At 43.6% G+C, this 27,797-nt stretch overlaps 1 protein-coding gene across 10 annotated transcripts; it reads left to right on the plus strand.

The window, feature by feature from the left end:
- The first annotated feature begins 1,114 nt into the window (after positions 1-1,114).
- ST3GAL5 (ST3 beta-galactoside alpha-2,3-sialyltransferase 5) lies at positions 1,115-27,797 on the plus strand. 10 transcript variants are annotated; one of them, XM_066995572.1, is made up of 8 exons: positions 13,412-13,599; positions 13,711-13,829; positions 15,207-15,318; positions 16,579-16,687; positions 19,290-19,633; positions 21,015-21,201; positions 23,703-23,861; positions 25,136-27,797. In XM_066995572.1, the coding sequence occupies exons 2-8, from the start codon at positions 13,715-13,717 to the stop codon at positions 25,397-25,399; spliced, it is 1,290 nt and encodes a 429-aa protein (XP_066851673.1). In that variant the 5' UTR covers positions 13,412-13,599; positions 13,711-13,714; the 3' UTR covers positions 25,400-27,797. The 10 variants fall into 10 exon arrangements, with proteins under 10 accessions (XP_066851676.1, XP_066851674.1, XP_066851675.1 ...); XM_066995575.1 differs by lacking the exons at positions 13,412-13,599; positions 13,711-13,829 and adding an exon at positions 1,115-1,268 and having other exon boundaries at positions 15,207-15,328; XM_066995573.1 differs by lacking the exons at positions 13,412-13,599; positions 13,711-13,829 and adding an exon at positions 1,115-1,268 and having other exon boundaries at positions 16,579-16,693.

A 27,797-nucleotide genomic window follows, 5' to 3' on the forward strand; every position in this document is an offset into this window, starting at 1 on the left:
CCGCTCTCCCGACACCCCCTCCACGGCTCCATTTTGCGTGCGGGACTGCTCCAGGAGCCTTCCGAAGAATGTTTTGGAAAGGGGAGGTCACCCCCATGGACAGACGTTCCCCCTTTGCCTGAGGGCCGGCACATCGGCCCGCTGGGCGCCCTACGCCACAACACTGCTGCTCGGAGACCAGTGGCTGCCCCAGCCACGATCGTTGTTCCTGTTTTGCAGTAATCCTCGAGATTTGGGGATAATTTTTAAAAATTTTTTTTAGACACCACAGCGATAAGCACGCTATCAAAAAGAGAAGCTCCTAGCTAGCACGATCTGTAATGGTTTAACCTGTTTCCTTGCTTAATCAGCTCTTGCCCACAGCTGGTGCACAGCCTATTTAGCTTCGCTCCAGTGTTTTGTTTTATTTTTTTTTCCCCAGATCATTTCTTTTCCTTTTTTTTTTTTTTTTCCTTGTGGCTCACGGTGTTACTGATAGTGCCATGGTAACGTCAGATGGGGCTGCAGGGTGGCTTCTCCTCTCTTGTAGGTTAAGCACCCGCTGGATGCCTGCAGTGTACCACTGAATCAGGTGCATTTTTACGCTGCCTGTGGCAGGGTTTATGCGACTCTTGTTGAAAATAAAAGGTCCCTAGCAACTGCAGGGGGAGGGCTGAAAACCTTCACGCACCCGAGGCGTGGGGATTACGGAGCCAAACAAAAGCAATTAAAATTTCATGATTTCGGTGAGCAGATCTCTCAATTCCCCTCGGCTTCCCAACAGAAGAAGGCTGAAAACGTTGCGTAGAAAAGCGAGAAACAAAGGGGGAGAGAGAGCGGGGAGCCAGCCCCGGGCGCTGCTGTCCTCTGCCGGCACGACGTGCCCCCGCACTTGGCCGTGAGGGCGAAAAAAAAAACCCACACAAACCACCCACCCACGCGCGCGTTTTTATCATTTTATTATTTCCTAAAAGAGGAGAAACAGGCGTTAAGGGGAAGAAAGAAGCCCTAAAACGGGGAGCAGACCCAACCCAAACGTCGCCCCCCTCAGGGGGCGGCGGAGCGCTCCCCCGTCAGGGGCGGAGAGCTCCCCTCAGGGCCGCAGAGCGCAGGCCCCGCCGCCGGCCGCCTCCGCCCGCCCCTCGGCCGCGGTGCGGGGCCCATTGGCTGCGCTCCGCCACGTGCCGCCGCCGCCGCCGCCGCTGCCCCCGGCGGGGCCGTTACCTGCGGCGGGGCCGCGCCGCCCGCCCCGATGCGGAGGCAGGGCGCCCGGGCCGAGCCCAGCGCAGGTGGGTAGGGGCGGCGAGGCGGGTATGGGGGAGCGGGGAGGCGGGAGGGGGCTTTGATGGGGGGGAAATAGAGGCGGTTTCAGGGGTTTGGGGCGCTGCGTGGCTCGGAGGGGGGTTTATTGCCTCAGAGAGGGGGTCTTTTACCTCAGAAGGGGGCTTTTTCTCTCAGAGGGGGGGCTTATTCCCTCAAAGAGCGGGTTTATTCCCTCAGGGAGGGGTTTATTCCCTCAGACGGGGGTCTTTTTCCCTCAGAGAAGGGCTTTTTCCCTCAGAAGGGGGGGCTTTTTCCCTCAGAGAGGGGGGCGTTTTCCCTCAGAGGGCTGCTTTCCCCTCACAGGCGCTGCCCTCCTCCCCCGCGGTGCCCGCCGAGGCGTGAAGGCTCCGATCTCTCTGTGGTGTTGTTTTTTTTTTTTTTAAATTTAAATTTTTATTTTTTATTATTATTTTTGAGGGTGGGGTCGCTTCCACCACGCCAGGTGCGGGGCCCTGCCGGGGGGGTCAGGGCTGGGCGAGGAGAGGCCTCGCAGCGCCGGGGGAGCGCCGTGCCGCCGCCCCCTTCCCTCCCTCCTGCCCCCTTCCCTCCCCGTCCCTGCCCCTATTTCAGCCCCTTCCCTGCCCCTGTCTCATCCCCTTCCCTGCCCCCTATTTAAAGCTGGCCCCGCGGCAGCCCTGGCTTCGGAGAGCTGGCCCCCGGGGAAGGCGCGGAGATGCAGGTATTCCCCAGCTTTACACCATCTCGGGCCTCTTCCCAGCGCCAGGAATGCGGCTGGGGCTGTTTGGAGTCATTCTGCCGAAATAAAGCGTATAGGCTTCTGCTTGCCTGTGGCTTGCGATGGTGTTTTTGCGGGTGATTTTCATTTTTTTCCTCCGCGCTGGAGCGATCGGGAGGCAAACCAGCAATTATTTCTGGTGTCGCTGCCAAAACCTTCCTGTCTTCTTCAGCGCTGCTCAGGGAGAGGAGTTCTCGTGCTGAGTTGGTTTGTTTCTTTCTATTTTGGTAGATAAGATCGAAATACAAGGGTGATGGAGGAGAGTTGATTATTGTACGTCTTTCTTTAGTTATGGAAATTAATGGGAAATGTTCATAAAATCGGTGGGGGTAAATGGCTTTCCCACGGCTGGCTTTGCCGTAACTCGGAGATTAAGGGAAAATACAGATGCGTATTTCTTTTTGTCCTGAAGACAGCTTTTTGAGGTAAATGCTCTTGTGTGGATATATGTTTATGTGTCTAAAGTGGATGTGGATTTTTAAACCCAGCTTACGGTGGGGCCGTTCAGACGCAGCGCCTGGCTTAGACGTGCGCGCCGGTTCCCCGCAGACCGTGCGTTACTCCGTTTTGCTGCAGCAAGGTTGCTATCTCCCTCCTAGCTCAAGCGCCAGGAAGCCTTGAGCTGTCTGCCGACCCCTCTGCTGAGGCAGCAAAATCAGGGAATTTGACTGAAAGGTCAAAATGCAGCTGAGGAGTTAGAGCGTGTGTGAATGGTTTGGTGCTTTGGCCGCTTCCTTTGGGCTGGTGAGGAACAGGCTCACCTGGGCTGTGGTTTCCTGGAGCTGCTGGGGACGTAACCTCTGTCCTTCTGTGGAGCGCGATTAAGTCAGCCAAATGGTTGACAGACAGGGGCAGGATGTAGGAAAAGAGAGCGTGGTAGCAGCAACTTCCTTTCAGCGAGGAAAACGGGAAAATGTTTAATTTTGTTTGTTTTACGGGTATCTGGAGATGAGAGATGTGGAAAGGGCTGTTACATGCTAAGATTGCTGCAGAGCTCTGGTATTTGATGTGAAGGTTGTTTTGCTTGAGGAAGAAATCCTGGAAAACTTAAGAAGGTCTTGAGCTTTGATCAAGGCGAAGTTATTGAACAAGACTCAACCAATACTTGAAATTTGTCGTAGAGTGATTTTCACATTACAGGCGAGTCTGGACAAAACTTGATCAAACACAGCAGCTTAAAGCACCTGCAGCGGGTGCATCCGATGCCTTGAAACCGCACAGCGCTGATTCAGATGAAGGGCCTGATGACAGAGATGTCTCCCCTGCTGCAGGCAACTCTCTCGTGAGGTCGTTCATGAATTATTAAGGACTTTCTTAAAACGTCTCATAGGCTCTTGCCTTCCAATAGGACTAAGGGAAGATTATTCCTCTGCTGCCCAGGAGTCCTATGCTCCTAGTCCGTATATATTTATGACCAGTTTTTCCTGCGTGCTGATATTCTCCTGGTGTTTGATTTGTTTTCCTCTTTGGTGTTTACGTGCTTGGTGTATCTAAAGACGAACTCATAACCTGTTGTGTGAAGCTAAAAAAGTTGAGCCCTCGGTTCTCCTTGGGAGCAGCTCATCATTCCCTGCTCGCTCTGCAACCTGTTAAGTCCTGAAGGTTTGACTTCAGAAGTTAGCCACTAAAATTGATTCTAGCAACTTTTTTTTCTATATTGCAATTAATTTTAAGCCTTTTCTTCACGGGACACGTCTGGCATGGACTCTTCTGCTTGTATAGCCTCAAGTGTGAGTTTTGCCATGATCTCTTAGGGTGTTAGATGATACTGTGGTAAAAATGCTGCTGTACCATTAACATTGCTCCATAATTACTAGTTGTTCGGTGCTATTCTGCTGCATAATTCAGATGTAATATGAAACATCTTGGCCGTGGAAGTCTGCTGGCATGTTTCCTTAGCCCAGTAAAGATTAATGCTATGCCCTGTCTTTTCTGACCGTTTCTTCTAGGGATGATTTATTCTCCGAGCTTCCCATGTAAGGGGAAAGATCTCGTTTGTTTTGGCTTCCTTGCAGGGGCTCAGAAATACCTTCCACTGAGCGAGATGAACTTGCGCGGCTAGGGGTGGGTGCCGTGCCGATGCGCCGTGCTCTCTTCCTCCCCTCTGGGCTGCTGAGCTCGTCCACAAAGCACCGGCTGGTGCTCGCGCAGATGTAGGGCTTGCGGTTCGGAGAGGAGAACGCGTGGCAGAAAGGAGCGTGCGAGATGTGCCTGGGAGGGGTGGCTGAGTGCTGGCTGGGGACACTCCGCTTTGCTCTTTGTGCACGTTGCCCTGCTTCGGCTCAAGTTCAGAGGAGCGCCTGACCTCGGGTTCTGAACATCCTGTGCAGACAGGCTACCGTTTCTTACGCTGGTAACCTATACAACGAAAAACTGCCATTTGCTGGCTGCATTCTTTTTTTAAATTTTGTTTAAATTAAAAAAGGGAGGGGGAAGCTCAAAAGTTTCCTTTGCAGGAAAGAAATCTATCTTTTTAATACCACACTGTTCACAACAGCAGTTCTTTGACTCACCTGTTGGTTCCTGTTTGGCTGGAACGCTGTCCTTTTGTGTAGCTCATTTGAGAGTCAGAAAAAATCCAAATTCAGGCAGTTTTCTTCTGTCACAGAGCACCGGTTGCCTCCGTAGGCATTGCAAGGACATCTTGTTAATTCTTGTGTTTGTGTTGGAGATAATTTGCTGTCACTTACTTCGGAGTACCTGAGATAGGTTTCACAGCAAGGCTTAGAAAAGTTTGGAGAGCTGGACTAGAGGAGAGGGTGCCAAGGCAGGAATGAAACCGTGAGGGTGAGCCCGGTTTTGAACGTCTTTGCCCATAACATTATTTTAGCAGAAGCTCTTAATATCCAGAAAGCTTCCTGGGAATGCTGCTGGAAGGAAGCCTTCCTTCAGGAGGTGTTAGCCTCTGAATAACTCTAATTGCGTCAGTAATTGAACCGGATTTGAGCTGGAACAAATTTTTGTGTGTTGGGGTCTGGCTGACCCAAGGTTAAGAGCAAGTCGTAGCCTAACTATGTGTATCCTTCCTAGAGGAAAAGACTGGGCAAATAGACCTGATAATTTCAGGTTATTAATGATTTCATGAGCTAGTTGTGGCTGATGTTGCAAAGAGGATGTAGGAATCTGCCATTAAACAATTAAAAGAAAACGCAAGGAGAGAAAAATGATGTTGCCTCTGAGTTGCTCTTGCTCCTTGCTGGTTTTTCTGGCTTCAGGCAAAACAAAAACTCCTGCCCGTGAACCTCTCTCTGGCAGTGCCTGCTAACTGCCCTGAAGTTTTCCTTGACTCCTCCTTTTGCTTTTTTGCCAATTCCGTCCACACGTGTAGGATGCATTACTGCATTCTGGTTTTCTGAGAAGACGGATCTTGACCAAATGAATTGGAGATTGCACAGAGTACGTTGTTTTTTTTTTTTTTACTTTCTATTGTCTGATTAAAAAGCCTTAACAGTCAAAGTTCATTTGGTAAGACACATTATACAGTAATGTAATCAACGTCTGTTGTAGGTGCTTATAACCGTATTACAGGCTAAACTTCTCTTTGCCATCAAGGAAGTATTGTTTCTACTGACTTTATTAAATTAGCTGCAACAACGGACTCTACTGCTCATCAGAAGAGGCATGTCTGTCAAATACTCATTCTTTATGTCGTTCAGTAGTAATATGTACTAAGCTGATAATATTTAAATAAGGTTTATCAAATGTCTGAGTATGTTAAAGTACCCACGTTACCGTGGGGTTTATATAGTGGCAACAGAAGAAATATTTGACAGAAGTCTCCAATTTTGTACCTTTAGTTCCATTTTTTTCCCTGCTCTGGTAAGAAATTGCAACAGCTCTTAGACTACTCTCTTCTTATTTACGACCATTTCTGCTAAGAAGTGGTAAGGTGATGATCAGAGGATTATTTGAAGATAAATGTACAATAGTTAGTCCACTGCTACGGATTGTAACCCAACAGTCTTTCATGCTGCTGCAAGTCCCTGATAAGTCTGCCTCAGATCTTTAATATCTCAGGAATTTTTCCTCATGCTTCTGGTTTTAAGGGATTATTGTCATGTGCTGCTGGAAAAAAACAAAAAAAAAAGTCTTAAGGAAGATATTCAAAACTTTAATGTGTTACAGAAAGAGATTTCCCAGTCAGAAACAGTTCCTTTAGAACAAATTGTCTGTTTCTTTTCATTTCCCACACTTTCCTGTGTATTTTGTTACTCTAGACAAGTGGGCCCATTCAGATAAAAGGATTTTTACTTCCATTGTGTAGGTTTGAGATCCAATTTCAGCATCTGGGCAACTTTTCAATTGGCCTTTAAAACCTGTGTTTGAGATTTGGCTTAAAAATTTGGATTCACTTCTGCAGCTGCCATTGGAAAGAAAGGCAGTCCTTCGCTGGCGTGCAGTTTCTTGAGTTTCTCGTGCTGCAGAACGCTCGTATGTTGTTCTAAGCTGGTTGATTACGAACAAATTCTTGTAAGTCACAAGAGAGTGTATTTCCAAACTGGTTTTATATTTAAGAAAAAAACTCGGTGTTTTGGGTGGATAAAAATAGTCTACTTTATTGCAGTTGTAAGGTAGGAGTGTGACTTAGCTTCAACTCTTTTATTCTTTGCATCATCTTTTTTGTCCCTGAATGTCGTAGGGAGGGGGCTTCATCCACTGTCGATTAAAAGAGAAGACTGTTTATAATGATTTCTTTTCAACAGGACAGAGCTTATTTGCAAAGTTTCTTTCATGATGGTTTATTCTTTCCAGTCAAGAGATGGTGAAGTTTGAAAGCATAGGAAGGCTCTGAAGGAGTCACGGATTGATGCAGGAGGCCTGGGAGGGAAAGCACATTGAGCATAAATGAGGGGGTCTTGTAGCAGAGGGAGCCTGGGTGGGCCACGATGTTCGCCAGCTTGTTCGGAAACGTGTAAATAACCCACAGGTGCCAAAACCTCTGGTCGGAAGAGCTGATGGTGACCCTGCTCAGACGTTTTCAAGAGCAAGCAGAAGCCATGAGGGGCAGGAGATGCTCTGGGGGACACGGCCCCCACTCCTGCACTGCCTGTTTCCTCCCCAGAGGAGCTGGGGTGGGATTCGTGTGCAGCCTGGGGCAAAAGGAAGGGAAACGGAGATGAGGAAGTCTGGGAAAGGGAAGAGAGAGGTGTTTACTCGTGGGTTAATTATTTTTTTTCCCCCTCAATGTTTGAGTCTGTGGTTAGAAGTTGCATTAATTAGAAATAAATTCAGCTAAGTAGAAATTCCTCAAGTCAAGTCTGTTTTGCCCACTACAGTGAGCTCGGCAGGTTTGGAGGATGTGGGATGGAACTGTGAGTGCTTTCCAAGTTTTCCAAAATCTGCATAATTTCAATTTTTTAAAAAATGTATTTATTGACTTTTTTAATCTTCTTTTCTTTTAAAAAAATTTTAATTTCTTAGGTGTTTTTTTCAGCTGAGAGGCTCTGCTTAACAGATGGCTCTTAAACTTATTTTGTACATCTCAAAAGAAGAAAAATAAAAAGGCAAACCACAAACTACTAGCCAGTTAATAATTTTCCCTTGTGGATTTTTTTTTTCTTTGGATTTTAGATCTTATCTTCTTTGATCTCTGGGGTTTAGTACTGCAGAAGCAAACAAAATTTATCCTAACTATAAATTTTACCAAAGTAACTTTCCTTTTGTTACTTAATAGCATTCTATTTGCGTATTGCTCTTCATTAAGGCTTTCAAGATGAATATGGTATCTCAGCTATTTGGTCAATAACGAAGACAGACAAAATGTGTGATCTGTTCCATGGGCACAACCCTGGCAAGCAGTCACAGAGGTTAGTGGTGTAGTTGTCTCTTAGTTTTTGTCATCTGTTTTCCTCAAATCTGTCCCAGGAAACAATCTGTAAGCGATTAAAGCTTCCTTAAAGGTACTCTTCTAACGCTTTGCATGAATTTTTGGAGTGTGTCTGTGTTTAAAAAAGCAAAACGCAATTCCAACAACAAGCCTTAAACAGGGCATGCAGAATTCATCAGTGATAATGTGCGCAGCATCTTAATGAAGAATATCTTGCTAGAGTTCCCTTTGTGTGCAAACACCTCTTCCTTTTACATTTCACCTTTGTTTTCTGAAGCATAAATGTTGCTTAAAACCAAGTAAGTTTCATTTTATCATTTACAGTTCTAAAAGTATGTTTCTAAAGTAAATTGTGCGTATCTGATTTACAGAAGGGGACATGAAATGAGCAGGTGCTTCTGGGGTGTTTAGTGTTAGTTTTACTACCTGATTTACTGCCTGTTCAAGCCATATTGCTCTTGACTAGTGATTACTTTATATAGGGTGTGTCTTTCTTCTGTTGCCCTGGACTTTATACTGCAACTTTCCAGTCTTCATAGATGAACTTCAAAAGCTGTGCACCAAGACCTTGAGATGGACTGTCTTGTGGATGACTCATAAAGCTTGCTGTTTCTACTCCTGGTAGTACTAGGAGAGAGAATATTGATTTGTATTTTCAACTCTTACAGATTTCAGGTGTAGTTAATGTTGAGCTAGATGCTATACAGCTGTAAAACAAGATATCTCTTGTCCTTCTGCCTAGGGCAGCTTCCTCATGGACTCAGTGATCCTTGTGGGTCCCTTCCAGCTCGGGATATCCCGTGTGCAATTGCATGCTGCTGATATCTGTCCATGTGCAGGTACTTGCTGAGGTTGGATGGATAAATTCCTGCACGAATGGAGTTACTGCCTAACAGTAAGAATGTGGCTCCAGTCCCTGCCTACACGGAGATTATTTTGGAACAGTAACTGCTAACGTGAAATGCTGAGCTCAGTCGTGGAGGCTGTTAACGGGACCCTCAGCGTGTGAGGAGACAGGAGTGTCCTTGAATTGGACAGATGAGGGAGGTAAGTGGAAACTGCATCCACTGAGTGGGGTTACAGCTCAGGGTCCTTAATAAGAGGATGGTGAGGGTTGTAAGCGTGCCTCCTGCACTGCTTTGCAGGCTGCTTTGGTTCGGTCTCAGCGCTTGAACGATGGGGCTGAGTGTCCTTCCCTTTGTCCTCGGGTATATGCAGGTGCTCGACATAACCAAATGCAATTGTTCAGGGTGTGGCAGTGGTTGTGCTCGACTCGACACACGCTGCTTTTTGTTGCTTAGCATTTCCACATAAAAAGACTAAGTCCCAAAGACTTAAATTAATTGCTTCTGAGATATTCTAAGTGTGGAAATCTTGTCTACTTAAGAATAACAATGAGACAAAAGTAAATTATGGTGAGAAGAATAACACCACAAAAAGCTTTGGAGTGTGCTCCTACTGATGGACAATTTAGCTTTCACAGCAGCTTTACAGGGATCACTTAAGTTCAGTAGATGAAAAGCAAATTTAAGTCCCTTGAGTCTTCACTAATTACACCACAATGGGTAGCTATGGGAATGTCAATGCAAAATGTGATTGTAAGGCAGCATTACTACTGAGACATCTTTTGTAAGCAAATTGAGACACTTACGGCTCTCAAAGCAAATGTAGCACTGTCCCTTTCTGAAGGGGCATAGTGGCATTTAAATGCAAATGGAAACATCGGAATATATGTACTGTGCTGCAGGCATAGCTGCTCGGCACTGCTTGCTTTCTTAACTGCCAGCTTAACTGGTTTTCTCTGTAAACTTGAAGACTTTTAGTTTTTTTTTTTTTTTTTTTGAAGCTTATGAAGATTGTGGGAGAGGTGCCTTCTCTGGTGTTTGTTACTGCCTGCCTTGCTTTTTTAAGCACTCTTATGCTATTCCAGTTAGTGGAAGGCACTTATTCATAGAATCGTAGAAAGGTTTGGGTTGGAAGGGACCTTAAAGCCTATCCAGTTCTAAGCCCCTGCCATGGGCAGGGACACCTCCCACCAGCCCAGGCCACCCAAAGCCCCATCCAGCCTGGACTTGGCACCTCCAGGGATGGGGCATCCACAGCTCCTCTGGGCAGCCTGTTCCTGTCTCACTCCCCTTACAGTGAAGAATTTCTTCCTAATGTCTAATCTAAATCTATCCTCTTTGAGTTTAAGACCATTCCCCCTTCTTCTGTCATCCACCACAACCCCCAAGTCCTTCTCTGCAGCGCTGCTCTCCATGAGTTCTTCTCCAAGTCTGGGATTGCCCCCACCCAGGTGCAGCACCTTGCCCTTGGACTTGTTGAACCTCATTTGGTTCACATGGGCCCACTTCGCTGGCCTGTCCAGGTCCCTTTGGATGACATCTATTCCTTCTTTGGTATCAACTCAGCTTGGTACCCTCTGCAAACGTGCTGATGTGCCCTCAGTCCCATTTTCTCTGTCATTGATGAAGATACTGAAAAGTACCGGTCCCAGGACAGCCCCCTGAGGGACACTGCTTGTCACCAACCTCCACCCGGATATGGAACCATTGACCAGCACTTTCTGCGTGCAGCCATCGAGCCAATTCCACAGGATGGTCCACCCTTCAAATCTGTCTCTTTCCAATTTAGAGATTAGGTTGTTGTGTGGGATTGTTCCAAAGGTCTTACAGAAGTCCAAGTAGATGCCATCAGTCGGTCTTCCCTTGTGGACTGATGCAGTCCCTCCACCACAGAAGGCCACCAGATGGGGCAGGCATGATTTGCCCTTGGGGAAGCCTTGCCTTATTGACTCAGTTCAAAGTGCAGGATCAAACTCCAAACAATTTGTAAAAAAAAAACACTGCACTGAACATAGATATGTATATTTTTACTTCATCAGCAAAGGGATCATCTTAAGTAAACAGAACTGACAAAAGTCAGCCTGAAGTCGACTGTTGCAGATGAAATGAAAACTGACATTATTTGTCATATAAACAGACTAAATAAAAATACTGAGTATGCTAAACAATAAGAGTTGGACTCAAAGAGACTGTGCCGAGATGATTAATGAAATTCTCTGCCTTGTTTAATAAGCTCGCTTTCTTGCACATCCAGGATGAGTGAGGCGAACTGGAATTTATTTTCCTCAGAGGTAGGGAAGACTGATAGTACCTGTTCATTGCAGCCTTGCATTCCTCGCTAATCCCCTTCTGTCTTCACCGCTTTCCATCTCTTCGGTTCCTTCTCTTTCAGATCTCTGCAGCCTTCCCATTTCTTAGTTTTGAAAGGCTTCGTGAAATGTGTGTCTGTTGTAGGAGCTCTGTGTGCAGTGCTGTAGTAGGAGGTTCTCGTCCCTGGAAATTCTTGAAAGCTGACTGCTTGCAGACTGCTTTTTGATGATTTATGCTGCAGAGGAGATTGGCCGTGGCGTTCCATGCTGCAGGAGCATGTTGTTACATTAGGCAATATCATGTTTTATATACATCAGATGGGTTTTCACAAGTATTGTTGTCAAATTGCAACGAAACCTGGGTCCTAGGGTAGGAAAGACTGATCTGCAAACAAATAAAAATCTGCTTTGAACAAAGCAAAGGCAGCAAGGCTTTCATCCTACCCTTGTATTTCAAGCCATAAAACTTTATGGATTTGATTCAAACTGCTGGATAATGTGTGCTTAATCTGGAGCGTATTCCTTCATAAATTCTGCAGGTACTAGGGCCAGAACTCCCTGCATCACTTGGTGTGTTGTTGTAATACTTTCCTTGCAGCAGGATCCTTCCGTACCTAGTCTGGCAGTGGTTCTTCCATGCAGAATGCTCTGCTCTAGTGTCCTATGGACTATGACCAAATCTCCTCTTTATATTGCTTATCCAAGAGATAATTAGTACATTGTTCCGTAGTGCAAATTGCTGAAGCTTGTTACCTGTTTTTTAATCAACCTTTTTTTCCTTTTCAAAGAAAGGCTTCCTATTTTATACTTTGCCCCAGCTGTGTCTGTGGAAGCACCAGATGGAATTATTGTTTTATTGTACGTGCAGCACCGGGTGATCAGGTCCGTGCCGTAAAGCCATCCGTATCAGGGAGTGATCTGCTTCCCTCTTGTCAAACAGCGCCGAGTGCCCCTTGCTCGTGCTGCTCCGAGCCAGTCTCCGCGGTGACCTGGCTCCGTGTGCGTGGAGCAATCCTGGACTTTGCACGTGTCCTGCAAGCCTTTGCTCAAGCCCTCCTCCCACTCTGCAGCAGGCTCTGATCACCGCTCGCCTCCTGCACCCTGTGGGACCATGCTGGCCCTGAGCCGGGGCTGCTCCCAGTGCGTGCTGGCAACGTGATCTCCGTGTGATAGCTGGTCTCCAGGACACGTGGGTATAAATTTCTGGGTCCACGATGATGAGGGGTGCTTAGCTGTGGTGTCTGCGTAGCGTGGTGGGAAGGATGTGTTTGGGATGTAAGGTGATCGGGCAGCTCCTGTTGGGGTAGTGTTGGACGTCTCAAGGCAGGGCAGGTCAGCTCGGTAATCCATCCTGGCTCTGGGCTATGGTCCTGCGAGCAAATTTTCCTGATGCTTGCTGAGTCTCTACCCCCGTGGGCTTTGGTGAGAGCAAAATGGACTTGTAGGTGCCTGGTGGTGTCAACAGCCATTTTTCCTCTTCTGTGTTGATTTTTTCAATTGTGTAGATGCAGTCAGAAGAGACAAGATATTGCTCCATTGATTGATTCCCTTGATCGATTCCCTGTGACCTGCGGCCGTGTGTCCTCGTAGGTGGTGTGAGAGCTGGAATTGATTTCCAGCTTAACTGTTAGCATTCTGGGGGACTTTGGCCATTGCTTAACCCTTGGGTTTTGGTTTGCCTTGTTCCATGGCAAGCATAATGATACCGACCTGTTTGTTCAGTGCTTTCAGACCTACTGGAGCATTGTTTTGAGTAAGGTGTTGCTGCTTTGTTACAAAGGTCTGCAAATGCTTGTGACAGCTCAGAGAGTCTGTGGCATTGAGAAAGACAGCTAGGTGGGTGTTTTGAGGTTCTTAGGCAGCTTGGTTATTTCAATATTGTTATGTTAGAGGTAAGTGGTGAAATCTGCTGCTGGCAAAAAAAATAAGACTTCTTTTTAAACTGTTTTGTGGTATGTGACTGCTTGCAGGTGGCTCTAGAGAGCATCACTTAACCGTTGTCTGCTCTTCAAAGGATGGAAGATGCTGGCATTGATCTCTGCCCTGCTATTACCGTTTGTGGCTTTTGACCTACTGTGGTGAATCTTGGATTCGTTACTGAGAAACAATGTGTGGTGGTGCGAAGAGGAAGCCTTTGTGTCGTCTGCTGAACTAGATTTTAGTGGGCTGGATTGGAGGACTGGAGGGGACCTGTCTGTCTCACCAGCTCCTTCATCCTTGTGTCTGAGAACATCGGTTGGCTGTTCGAATAGGCAGTGGTTCAGAGTGGCAGTGCAGGCTAATTTAAACGGGCAATATCCCCATATAAAGTCAAACGAGGTGGAGCAGAAAAGAGAGAATTGGGAATTGCCTCTAGATAAAAGCCTTCTCTTAGACCTGCTTTTTTTTTTTTTTCCAATAAAAAAAAACTTCCCTGTGACAGAGTTCTTGGCAAGAGAGCAGGAGTGTGAACGTCCTCGCAGTGGAGAGCAGGGAGCCTTAAGCGCTGAGATCAAAGGCAGTGAGTAGGGCTGAGCTCTGCTGCAGAGGATCAGGCTGTTTGTCCTGTGGATGGCTGATCAAAGGGAGCTGCTTCAGGAGGTCAGTAAGGCCCTAAAAACTTTGCCTGTGTCCCTTCTCTGTTCAGTGCAAAGACAGCAAACTTGTACAGTTAGGCTTTGCATAGCGTTTCTGTGTTTGCTCCCATCTTAGATTAATGGCAGCAGCCTATGAGAAGTTGGCGTGCCAGCCTGCGTTTTTCTTTCCAAAATCAGAATTGGAGCACGCCGATAGAAGCTCGCGGGAGCTTACAAACTGCCTCCTGCAAAGTGGTGAGATTGCTTCTCCTTAGCTACTGATGAGTGACTTGCCCATCTGTGCGGGAGGGCTGTGCACCCCTGCTGGGCTCGTGGTGTTCTGGGGGGAGCTGCTGCTGGGCGCAGAAACTGCTGCTGTGCTGGCAGCCTCCCGGCCCTGCTGCCCTCCAGGCAGAGTTTTCTGTGTGTCCCTTCTGGTGCTTGCTGCTGAAGTTGCTGACCGTGTTGCTGGGGCTTCTGAAGAGGTCAGACTAATGATCAGAGAGATCTCCATGGGCTAGAGGGCTGGGCAATCACCGACCACGGCATGACTAGCTGGCTGAGGGCAGGGATAATCCTGCTCTGATCTGTGCTGGGGCAGCCTCACCTTGAGCATTGGGTGCAGTTTTGGGTGCCACAGTATAAGAAGGACATAAAACTATGAGTGCCCAAAGGAGGGCTATGAAGGTGGGGAAGGGTCTAGAGGGAAAGGTGTGTGAGGAGCGGCAGAGGGCCCTTGATTTGTTCAGCCCAGAGCAGAGCAGGCCGAGGGGAGGCCTCATGGCGGCCTGCAGCTCCCTCACGAGGGGAGCGGGAGGGGCAGGCGCTGAGCTCTGCTCTCTGGGGACAGTGACAGGACCCGAGGGAACGGCATGGAGCTGGGACAGGGGAGGGTCAGGCTGGGGGTTAGGAAAAGGTTCTGCACCCAGAGGGTGGTCGGGCACTGGGACAGGCTGCCCAGGGCAGTGGTCACAGCATTGAGCTGCTGGAGTTCAAGAAGTGTTTGGACAACGCTGTCAGACACATGGGCAGATTGCTGGGTGGTCCTGTGTGGAGCCAGGAGTTGGGCTTGATGATCTTAGTGGGTCTCTTCCAACTCAGGATATTCTGTGATTCTAGGTTCAATTAACCCTGGGAAATTGATGGGAGCTGTGGGCTCCGGTTCTGGGGATGGGGTGGTGCTCACGGGTTTTGCGTGCTGGGAGCATGCTTGAAGCCTGCAGGGTATCACAGTACTTGGACGTCTTGATTCAGGCATCCTAAATAACACTAAGCATACCACGCGGATTTTTCTGTCTGAATTGTAATGAATGCTCAAACAAACTGGTGTTTGACTGAGATCAAACAAGTGTCTGACAAGAGTTGCAGTTATTAGACTTTTATACATAGAAACATTTACATATTTTTAGGACCATTTCCTGGCACTACATCCAAAATGAGTATGTTCCCGATCATAAGGATGTCAAGAGTGATTCAGTATTCCTGACGTGATAATCACAGAAAGAAGGAATCAGTCTTTGCTGGCAAATGGAGCAAGCTGAGTCATTTGAACATTTGAGTGTCCTTTGAACTTCACTATTCAGAAAAAGTCGTGATAAAACCTTTTTTTCCTCTTTTTTTTTTTTTTTACAGCAATGCTGAGTGACAATAACTCTGTAAAGCTGAAAAGTGATCGTTCGCCTCCTGTGCAATGGTGTAAGGTAGTTGCACATGAAGATGAGAAGACCAATCTGGTTTTTAAAAGGTACTCCCAAGTAAGTGTCATTGCAGTGGTAATATAGAGGCAGTTGCTCTCCCCCTAGCTTGAGCAGTTACAAAAAGGATGCAGAAATCAAGGTATGGGATTTCCACAGGACCTAAATGGAGGGTTAGGCACCCAGCTTTTGTTGGGGTGCCTAAAATACTTGGAGGAGCCTCGACTCTCTCTTAGTATTACACGTTTTCCCTAGCTAGTGTGAGATCCCCATATTTTGCTCGAGTGCTTCCAGTCTTTTTTGGATCCAAATAAGTAACAATGTTAAGTCCTTTGTAAGGTCTGATAATTGGGGAAAATGAAAGGCAGTGAGGTTTAGTGGGTTTATTTATGTATACAAGCTTTTTATGTTTCCCTCCCTAAAATCTCAGGAACCTCTATTTAAATTTGTCTGAATGAGTTTCAAGAAGCACTGAACACTTTGCAGCTTATAAATTTTTTTAGAACATTTAAACAAATGTGCAGTCCTTAGGCAACCATAGGAAATAATTAATTTAAAATGAAAATCAATGATAAGGCTCAAACTATATACCTGAGCGACAACCACAATCTAACCAAATAATTATGTAATTCTTGCAAATCAGTTTGGATGTCACATGAGTCAACACTGGAGATCAACACTGAGATTCCTTAGTAATGAGTAGATCAAAAATACAGATAACCCTTTAAAACTGAGTGAAATAAGCCCCCAAAATGTGCAGAAGAAAAAAGAATTAAACTAAGTTTCTTAGCACAAACCCGAGCATCTAAATTCTGCGGTCTGGCCTGCCAGAGAGCTGAAATTTTGTTTGTGAGCAGTGGTTGTTATCTGAAAACCTCGCAATTTGCGGTTCTTTTGTTTGCTTAAAAAAAAAAACAACACAACTTGCATGAAAATGCATATTTCGAAATAGCGTTTCCTTTATAGTAGGAAAAGTCACTTTATGGTTTCTTTGTATGATCAGAGGTGTTTGGATCCATCAGAGATGCATTTAAAATATATGATGCAGGTACAGAAATATGTAAAATCAGTATGCGGGGGTTTTCTTATCAAAGCATCTGTATATTTTCATACTTCCCTGCAAGTAGCTCTAAAGAGTTGTGAAAGACTTGGAGGAAACAAAGCCATCAGTTATCTTGGTTTGAATCAAATGCAAATATTCACCTGAAATTCTTCAAGTGTCTTGAAATTGTTTAAAAATACTATTTAGGAGTTAGTGGATTGCTTTTTTCCCCTTCTCCTAACCCATACATGAACTTGTTTGTTTCTAGACTTCTTGTACTGTTTGTGGTTGGAGGGTGCTTCCTTTATATCCTCAAGTTACACTTTTACCCTGAAGAATGTGACAGAACAAAAACACCGTATGTGGACCTCGATCGTGTAAGGGTTGGTATTTTTTGGTATTTTCTACTTGGTTAAAACAAAAACATTTTATTAGTCCTCAGTATGAGTGTTATAAGGGTTTGTAACAAAGGACTTGAATGCTGAGATCATCCTGTGAGAGGAAAATATATTTTGTTCATGTTTTCTTCATGACGTAGAACTGTTTTTTTTTGTTGTTGTTTGTCTGTTTTCTACTTCCTGTGGAAGTGCAAAAGGAAACTAGATTTTTAGGGGTAAAATGATCCAACTGTGTGACTTAAGATTAATGTATGAAATGGCCACGCCTTCCTAGCATGGTTACTGCGTGAGACCAAGCTTCAGAAAAGCAAAGAGCAGCGAGCCTGTCGGGTTGTTCCAGTCCCCTGGGAACTGGGTGAGCCACAAAGGCACCTGCAGCTGGGCTCCCACACCGGGGGTGCTTTGAGCCCCCAGCCATGGTCACAGCTCCTCAGCGCTGGGCCCACCTGGCGTGGTGCCTCAGCAGGAGCAGAGGCATTGCCTGATTGCCACCAGGCGAGTGCTGCCTAGAGGGGACAGCCCCAGGGGAGGCTAATGCTTTCAGCTTTCAGCTGACGCTCCGTTTCAGGGAGCTGTCTCCTCTGCTCCTTGCTTGCTACCTTTCTGTGGTGTCGGTGCAAAGCTCTCGTGATCAGGAAATTAATGCAAATGGAAAGTAACGCTTTTTTAAAATCAGACCCAACACGTTTAACCAAAAGGTTGTAGTCACCTAAGCCAGTTCCCCGGTCTGCTTTACCTTGTAGCCGCTCAGATGTTTTTGGAATCACAAGTCTAATGTGCAGGAGGGTGCAGCTCTTTATTTAATTGTGCATTTACTATTAATTTAAGGTAGCACATACTTCTGCTGCAGTTTTGCATGTGTCTTTTAAGCAGAAGCCAATAAAGCTTTCTTAGAGTTCTTGCTGACACTTCTCTGCCTTTGGTACTTAACCTGCTTGCTCTTTACAATGCAGTATTTACCTTGGCTTAGAATTGTTACTTTTCTGTGTTTGAATGGTTTACATTCATACCTCAGACACAGTTTACATGTAGCGGAAGCCCTGATTTAATATCTCAGCATCACTGTGTGTGTGTCTTTCCTTCCCCACCTTCTTCAGTAGGCTTTTTACAGGTTCACCTTGGGAACCTCTTCGCCTCCCCTTCGCGTTTCATTTGACTTACTTCTTTTCTCAGGAACACGTTCTTGCCTCCAAACAACCACCACCTTAATCCAAGCAAGCCTAAAGACTGCGTGGATGCGTATTTATTGCCGTCCCACAATTCCGTTTGTTTGTGTTAGATGCGGGATGAGGAAAGGGTGTTGCTTTTTGTCTAGCAAGGCAGTAGCCATTTGTAAACTGTTTGGGGGCAGTTGTCTGCTGACTGGCCTTAGCTTTCACTGGTTGGCTGCACATCTGTCAGCCTGCAAAATGAGGCTCTCCCAAAGATGCACTTGGTGAAATGCAGCCTGAAGCTGCTCAGTTGTACTTTGCCGAGGAAGAAGTTTGGTGTTTATGCCTGGATTTGCAGAGCCTTTTGTGGCAGAGGTAGTTCTGTAGAGTCATCTTTTTTAAAAATAAAATATATACAAAACTTGCTTCCCGTGCCACCCTTTGTATACCCAGATAGGCACTTCCCTTTCTGTAGCAGTACAAAAGGGGAACTGCGTTAGCACTAGATTTGAATCTTTCTCTGACCTGTGTGTTTGCCTAATGTAGTTTTTTTTTGTTTGTTTTGATTAAAGTGGAGGAAAGATAAGCAGGGAAGAAGATATGCAAAAGGATTATTTTCAGTGACTAAAAACAATATCTTTGCTATTTCTCTTCTTCCTTGCTTCAGTTACCGATTTGCCCCTATGGATTTCTGAAATATATGTATGATTAACTTTTACAGAGCAATTTCTGTGGCTTATCTTACAGCTTAATATTTTTTATGGAGTTTGTTACCACAACCTTTAATTTTGGTGACATGTCTTTGAAAGAAGACCTAAAACTCCCCCACTCCCCATCCCCCTTGCATTCTTTGAGTTGTGGTTTAGTCATTAGCAATACCATTAGCAACACTTCTGGAAGAAGCCGCTGCTTTATTTTGATTAGTAAGCAAGTCCAACCTGCCATTTGACAGAACTTCTAACCAGCTGGTGTGTGTCTGGTATAAACCTACGACAGGCAAAATTCGGGTCATGCAGTTGAGCAGCGGCGTAGAATTCCTCTTGCTGTCTCACTGCTGAATTGGATGGGTGAAGGTAATTTTACATTTAATTTTTCTGTGTAAGTAACAGTGCAGGCATTCTGCAGCAGCCTTTGGGGCAGATCTTTCTTGAAAAAAGGCAGCATTTTCACTTCCCTCTTTTCTGAAGGATAAATTAGCCTAGTAAAAAAAAACCCTCCTATCCAGATTTAAATGATTGGATGGAGAGACATTCACTTGCAGGTTTTTACCTTGTGCTGCTTTAAAATGTTTTATATTTCCATGTTTAAGTTTTCTTTACAAAACCCAGTGTTTGCGTAACTGGTTTGTCACCTGGCGGGTTGCTCTAAGACGGCTTTTTCTGTTCCCGAAGCTAGCTTTCCTAACTGAAATCATGTTTATTTTCTTTTAGAGAGCACAACAATATGCCAGTGCTGTGTTGCAGGAACAGTGCCGACCTTCTTATGTGAAAAAAGAAATGGGAAAGTTATTTGCGGAGAAATACAGCATGGACATATCTCCCTTTGTAGGAAAAAACATAGATGAAGATGAAGCTTTATTTAAATACGGACCTCCCTTTGGATTTCACAGGTTCTTTGATAAGCTTAAAAATCTCCTCGAACTCTTACCTGAGCATGATCTGCCAGAAGATTTGAAGTCAAAACACTGTAAACGTTGTGTTGTTGTTGGCAGTGGTGGAATTCTTTATGGATCTGAGCTAGGTCACTTACTGAATCAGTTTGATATTGTTATAAGGTATGTATTTTCTATTTCAGGCTTCAAACTACTTCTGCTTGACTTTATGAACTGATGTTGGTTTTTGAGGGGAAAATATCTCTAACTTTTTATGCAATACATCAGACTACTTCTGAAAGTGATTTTTTGAAATTTACTTGTGAGTTGATAGAATTCAAAGTCTTAAGAGCAGAATAACATTGTGTTCACAAGGCAGGAATTCAGTGTAATTATTTATGGACTTCAGATACCAAAAAGCACAGGCACAACTGAAGTAGAAACCAATGAGATCTTAGAGAAATAAGCAGTAGTGTTTTTATTTATTCGTATATTTAAGTTTTCTGAGATAAAAAGGAGTCCTAAAGACTGTCTTTTTCCCCTTGTTTGGTTGGGAAGCTTATATGATTTTTTTTTTAACAGCTGTTTTAAGCACAATAAAAATGCATTAGTGTTTCAGTGTAGAGCTTGCTTACACACTGCAGAGCATGCTGCTTATCTTTCCTTATGTTTACAGGAACAGTGCATGGTTTCTATGATTACCTGTATTTGCTAAAGTCCAGAATATGGTCTGTATTTGTGCTTTCTGAATGTTACTGTTGGGGCTCTTCTTTGTATTTTGAATCATGTGAAATCACAAATTTGTAATATAAGCACTTCCATAAGTAGCTTTGTAAAGCAAGACTTCTTCTTTTACAAAGGGAAGAATTGGTACAGCAAGTTGATACCTCTTATATAAAGGTGAACAAATCTCAACATGGAGAGGGGTAGAGAACTTGCACTAGCTGTTCTTTGAAATTAGGGCTGGCTGCTTGAAAGTGGCTTTCCTGTTGATACAGAAAAGGTTGTGAGATTTCTCCTGTTCTGCAGAACTGATGGAGCTGGATGACACTGTTCTTGTAAGCAGTGTGCTAGCTTCTGATTTATTTTTTTTTTGTGAGCTGGAATGATGCAAACCCACAGGATGTGTTACTTTGCCCTGTGTGTTTGTGAAGGGATAATTTGTGTGCCTTTGCTGTGTATAATACTCGTGTGTGTGTGTAAACAAAAGAAAGCAGGAAACTGTGTGTTTTCTTTCCCTTCTGTTAAGATTCTGAGTTAGCACAAGGCAGTGAATGTGAAATTCTGCAATGCTCTTTTAAGTCACTTTTCTATTCAAGTTCTTCCTTTTGAAGTTTTGCTCTTTTGCCAGCTAACCCAGAAATAGAACTGGCTTCTCCTCAAAGATAGGGGATGGATGAGTGTGAGAGGTGAGGAACATGGAGATACTGAGAAAACACTGTCCTCTGCTCTGTTAAAAATAAAAATCTGAGGGTCAAATACAAGTCCTTTGCTTAGTGTCTGATGTTTTAATGAGGTTGCGCACTGTTTATTTAATACAGTTTCTCTCAACTTTTTTTGTTAGGTTAAATGATGCGCCAGTCCAAGGATACACAGATCACGTTGGTAACAAAACGACGATACGGATGACTTACCCAGAAGGAGCCCCGCTTTCTGAACACGAGTATCCTCCTGCTAGCTTATTTGTGGCTGTTTTGTTTAAAAGTGTTGATTTCAATTGGCTACAAGCAATGGTAAAAAATGAAACCTTGGTATGTAAAGTAGCAGTGGCATGTACCTATGATTTTGCCGTTCAGTTTTTGTTGTCTAATGCTTAAGAAGTTGACTGATGCCCTATTTCCTGGTTTATTATACTGGGGATCTTTTATGTAACTTTTTTTTAGCTATGTCTCCTAGTTACAGTCGGTAACAGCACTCCGGTTAAGCCACATGCTGACAGTAACAGTTTTTTCCACTGATACTGGTAGATTTCAGACACTAAGCTACGTGACATATTGAGTGTTTAATAAAGTAGAACTAATTTCACATTAGGTTTCAGTGACTTGTTTGAATCTGCAGAGCCTGAAATAGCAATGAGATTTCTGGCTGCTAGTCCCACGTTTTTAACCACTGAGGTCCGTGCTCCTTCAGTGGCGTACTTGCAGTTAATGTATAACTGAAGAACTGCAGTTGTTAGTTCACATTTGTCTGTGGTCTTCCAGAATTAAGAAATTACTCTGCACTTCTGTAAATATTCAATGAGAAATGAGATTCCTAAGGAACTGATAGAAGAGAGCTGTGTTTCCAAACTCTTTAAACTGTTGGTTTTTGCCTCTTTCAGTTTGCAGGCAGGTAGTTTCCATAAGTTGAAAACCCCTAGCTAGGGTTTTCTGTCCACAGATTGGAAACAACCGCTATACATTTTTGAGATAGAGAAGAAAGGCTGTCAAATTTCTTAACAATATGATGCATAACAGTTTAGGTACTCCAAGTTCCCTTTTTAATTCTGTGATTTATTTTTTTTATGACATGAAGGCATATGGAAGGCCTGTTTAATATTGGCTATGACTATCTACTACTGCTTTAGTCCAGGGATATTGCCTTGTTTTGAATAACCAGGGTATGTTTTTTATAGAGGAGATATTCCTGAGTGCAAATTTAAGAGCTGCTGCTGTCTAATGATTTTTTTTTACCAGGGACAAGACAATGTTGGTCTGCCCTGTTGGTCCTGCAGGAGCGTGGTAATTTTGCCAACCAGCAACTTTCTGACTTAAGTTGAATCCCTCTCTTGTTGTACAAGCTGTCTGGCTATTTCATGTTTGAAAGATTTGTTTTTCAAGAATGACTAGTACGAGGACACCTTTTTGAATTAAAATCTATTTTTTGGGGAATGAAAGTATGGTTGCTTTTTGGCATCTACAACATCCTCTGTCAGTGAGTTCAAGTATATGTTTTATGAAAGAGGTACCTTTTATTGAGTTGCCTGTCTTAGGAGCAGAACTGGGTTCATATGCATCAATGTTATGTAAATACCCAATTGAAGAGGAGAATAAAAAACCCAGGGCTATCCCCGTACCAGGTCTTCTGGTGTCTGGTCCCAGTCTCCTTGTCCTGCTCTGTTAGGCTTGTCATCCTGCTCTTTTTCCAAGCTCTTTCCTTGTTACTGTTCACATGCTGTAGATGACTAAACACGATGTTTGTATTTGTGCTGAAAAGGAGCATAAGGAAATGGGATTGCTGGGGTTGCTGCAAAGCAACTTAAATTAACCAGAATTCAAGACCAGACTGCCATGTCTCTGCTCTGTCCCCATCAGTGTCTGTCCATTCCCACCTTTTTCCTTGTTCTGGTGTTTTTGCTGTTACAGAGAGCCAGTTTTGGGAACTGCTCTGGAAGCTGAATGTTTTTACTTATTGTTTCAAATATTAGGCTTTCAGTTGGATCAGCTTCCTGTGCAGGCACTGGTACTTTACTGAAGCGTTCAGAGCACAGGTAGAAAGATGGGACCACAGCAAAATACGTATTTTTTTTTTTTTTACCTACTACATCAGTTTAAGCTGTTGTGGAGTTGTACCTTGGAGCAGGAAAAAAGCCTGTTTATAAAACACAGACCTGTGTTGGAGCTATGTCAGTTTTTATCATATGTGTAGTGTTACATGTTATGTGGAGAGATCTGTAAAACGAGCCTGATCTAGGTGTGTGTGTTTTTTTTCATTCGTATGCATCTAATTGACTGCACATGGCATGAGATCAGAGACTAGTTTGCTGAGTCTAGTGTAAATCCTCTTCTGAAGTGGTACATTTATCACTAGGTGGATGTTGTCAAACAACAGCTGTTCACTTCAAAGCCCGAGCAGTTGTTTTAAGTCCAGCGCTCGCTTCAGAACGACCTGGTTAATGTTTGTGGAAAACTGATTCCCTTTCCCATTTCTTCAAATACTGCTGCTGCTCGGTTGTGCTGGGGAGGGTCCAGAGAACCTGGAGGAGCTGGTGGATATGTTGACTGACTAAACACCAAGCTCAGTCAAATATTCAGAATAAGCAAACTTTCCCCCTGCTACCCTCTGCAATTCCAAATACTTTGAAGGTTTTTCCTCTTCTAAGCCAATCGCTCGAACAGTATGCTGGTATTTCTGAACGAAATCAGCTCTAAGCTGTTTCCTGAGTTTCTCAGTATCAGTGGTGAATTCTGTAACTCATGCCCCATGTCTGCTGTACACTTCATGGTGTCAGAGTTTCCGTTTGGTGAACTATTTTTTTTTTTCTTTCTCTTAGTCTCTGTGGATACGACTTTTCTTTTGGAAGGAGGTTGCTAAGAAAATTCCTTTTACATCAAAACAGTTTCGGATTCTGAATCCAGTCATCGTTAAAGAGACAGCTCTGGACATTTTACAGTTCCCCAAACCTCGATCAATATTCTGGGGTTGGGATAAGGTAAGAAGTTTCATTTTAGGAGAGAAACTGTATGAAAGAATAAAATAAGAAACTGAAAAAAGGTTTTGGTGGTTCTTTCAGTATAGTTCTGTGGGATGTCAGCTGGTCTGAAGTAATGGGAAATTAACTGTCTCTCAGAAGACTTGCATTTTCTCTATTTGTGTAAAATCAAATCAGGATTTCAGTTCACCTTTTTCAGATGAGGCGTTATGCCTGTGCACACTGACATGAGGTGGCCTGCTTTACAGAGCATCCGGATGCAGCAAGGCACAAATTCACTCCAGTAGGGTGTTCACTCACACATCATTTTGATCAGTGTTAAATATTCAAAACAGACATCTAATTGACTGGTGTGTTAAGAGCAGCCCTGTTAAGTCAATCCAGAGATTCCCTACAGACAGATCTGTCTCCAGCAGTGGGGAAAGGATGAGAAGCGTAAAGCAGGCTTCCCTCTGGCAGGTACTTCTGACTGTGGGAATTGCTGCGTACGCCCTAGTGCTCAGCAGTACTGCAGTGAACTACTGCTATATCCTCCTGCTGTGTCCTCAGCTTTGGCAGTGGGATGGAGTGATGAATTGCCTGATTTAATTAAGCACTGCATTTTTGTTAAATTTCAACTATTTGACAAATTGGGCATCCGTAGTTCTCTTGAGCTATGAGAAGTACTGAACAGCAGTAGCCTTTTTACTTTGTGGGAAGGCTGTTAATGGTAACATGCTGCACAAATGTTCTGAAGGATTTTCACATCTTGGAATGTTTATTTATAAATAATGTAATATACTAAGCTGTTTATCTTCTACGTGTATCGGAGTATACTCACCTTCAGAGGCTGTTCAGTGAAAAGTAGTTTCCTGAAGAATACTGCCGGAGTGCTTGTTGTCCAAGACTGAAGCAAGCACGTATCGAGCAATGCCAAGTTGTAACTGCCTGTCAGTTTGAGTGTTTGGAGTGAGAGTTTACTTGCTGTTAAATTGCCTAGTAATAGGGTGTCTTGCCTTCAGTTCACAGAAAAAAGTGTAGCATCGAAAGCCAAAATTACTGCTAAAGGCAAATACTCAAGTTGTATCGATATTTGGCCCTGAAATGTTTAGTTTCACTTGATCTTTACTTGATTTTTTTAATTTTAACTGATTATTATTTTAATTGATATTAATTTTTAAATGAGTAGAGGGAGTAGTCAAATTATTCAATACTGTAAAGTGTTATAAAACTGGTAAAGGAGAATATGTGAAGCCATTTGAATTCAACATTTTTTTTTCCTCCCTGCTTTTTAGAATGTACCCACAATTGGGGTCATGGCGGTTATTTTAGCGACGCATTTATGTGATGAAGTGAGCATAGCAGGATTTGGATATGACCTCGATCAGCCCAGTACTCCTTTGCACTATTACAACAACCTCTGCATGGCTGCCATGAACAGACAAACTATGCACAATGTGACAGGCGAAACAAAATTACTGCAAAAACTGGTCAAAGAAAAAGTTGTTAAAGACCTCACTGGTGGGATACATTGTGAATTCTGCAGCAAAGACAGCTAGTGGTCGAAGTGCCCAATGGTTGGATTTGATAAATCCCAGAAGCTTCGTTGGAACAACTTTTTCACTGTCTTCAGTAGCTCTTTAAATTGTGTACAAAATGGACTCGGAACCTCTGCTGCCTTTTTTAATGTCAAGTTGAATTTGTTGGACTTTTAAATTTATTTTGATGTTGAATTTTACTTTTGCACGTTATTGTGGATAGCTATGTAAATACAAAGTGGAGTTCAAAGAGATCCAGTTAAAATATTTAATGTTTTAAGTTGTGGAAGAGTTTTTGTTTTCAGATGTATGTGGTACGCACAATGCTAGCCTGAGTTGTCTGACAGCATACAGTAATTATTTTCCATTGAACTACTGTCGCTGTGGATCCAGTTCCTGCTGTATGACTCCTTTTCAAAAGAAAAGAAAGGCGTGTGCTTCTCAAGTCTCTCACTTGCAACTTGACTGTTTTGTTTCTCCTTCAAATATGAATATTCTTTTGGTTTTGTGCTAATATTTCTTTTGGAAGGAGGAATGTGGGAGTGGGGTTGAAGGAAAAGGAACTGTTGTGGCAACAACTGTCTAGTAAGTACTCTAGCGTTCACGCTTGATGTTAAAATCATTGGTGCATTAATGTGTCGGGTTAGAATCCTGCTTTATCGTGAGGCATGTTTGGATCCCAGGGCATGTTGTAAGGTGATGTGACCAGTAGGAGGCTTTCACCTGAACCTGGTCTTGGACATTTCCGTTCCTTCAGACCTAGACAATTATTTCTAAATACTTGATTTGCACCAGACTTCAGCCACCCCGATTAAAGAAGTGGCTTTAATACTTTTTTTTTTTTTGAGTGACTTGAGAATTGCTAGGTCCATAAAACACTGGTTTGTATAAACCTTTCATTTAGCAATAATAGAATCTATGACCAGGCTAAAATTTCTATTGATTTACTTCACAATCCTTTAGTGATTAATTACAGCTATTGTAATCTTAATAGTTTACACTGATGATAACCCGTATGAACTCCAGTGTTGACTGTTTAATTGAATGGAGAGGCTGAACTGTTAGTTTTTCCAGATCAACTTTTAAGTCAACAGCTAGCTGCGTGTGTGTAAGAAGAAAATCACAAAATAATGGTGAGAAAATATGACCTAGCAGCAAGCTAAATGGCCATTAAAAGCACCATGCTTTTCTAAAACAACAACAACAAAAAAGCAACCGATGTGAATATACGCTCTCGTGACTGGAAACCAGTGCATTGCAAAGAAACTGGACCGTGCAGACCTGCGAGCCGGTGTAGTTCCTTTTGGTTCTGTTACTAGTGGAGTAGCAGGTGTGACGGTTTGCACTGAGTAGTATTGTTACGCAATCCACTGGATGTGAAAAATGCTTTTTTGGGGGGGATTGAAAGCTTGTTAGCAAATTGATCAAAGTTTGCCATCGAAACATTGTAATGGACTCTCCACATTCCCACTTGTTTATTTTTGCTATGGGCTAACATAAAAGCAGTATTGAGTTTAAAATACTCAAGCAACTAATAAGGGAAAGCAAGATCATGGTGGTTGCCGATTTTTCGAGGGTTATTTTCTCCACGGAGAGGAGATCTAATGAGTGATAATGTTAGACCACAGGAGCAGCAGACTGATTCTGGCCGTTACACTAAAAGGCAATAAAATGATATCAGATCGTAAAGCAGAATTCTGAAAGAAGTTGTGGACCTCAGCTTTCCTAAGTCCCATGTACCTGCGTGTCCTTGAAAGCCAGTTGTGGATGATAAGCAAATATGAAAATCAGATTCTCGTCTCTGGCACTGTTTGTGTTTATAGCAATAATATTAATCTAACTTCTCCTCAAAACACATTAATTTTTGTACTAGCAATAAATTTCTAGTTTGTTTTCCTGTAAGTATAATAATTATATTGTTTAATTTAAAATATTTCATGTGTGAAGAGTTTTATACAGATGGTCTTTTAGTTAATATATTGAAATGTGCTAATTATTTTCTCCTGGTATTTAAACTGGAAACAAAGTACCTTAATTTTATTTAGGTATTAATGAAATTATGGAAGAGTTCAGAACGTGTGCGTTGGGAGGACGTCTGGAATACACCAAAAGCATGCGTTTCAGAGCACTTGATCCCTCACCAGTTTTGCTTTATTCAGTAACTTGAAAAATAATCAGTTGATTAATGTAAATGCCAGTAGCTTTTTGGAGATATGATGTATTTATTGTCAGATTCTCAATTGATGTCGATGTGGGGTTAGATTGTTCTCCCACCAGTTGTATGGCTCGTGATAAAACATTGTTTTTTGTTGTAGTGTATATGGCATTGAGTATTCCTGCACAGACTCGACCATACGTGAAATGGCAGCAAAGTTCGGGTTGCAAAAAGCAATAAACTGATGAAACCACTTTCTATTTA

Source organism: Anser cygnoides, chromosome 4, assembly GCF_040182565.1.
Source record: "Anser cygnoides isolate HZ-2024a breed goose chromosome 4, Taihu_goose_T2T_genome, whole genome shotgun sequence".
Classification (NCBI taxonomy): domain Eukaryota; kingdom Metazoa; phylum Chordata; class Aves; order Anseriformes; family Anatidae; genus Anser; species Anser cygnoides.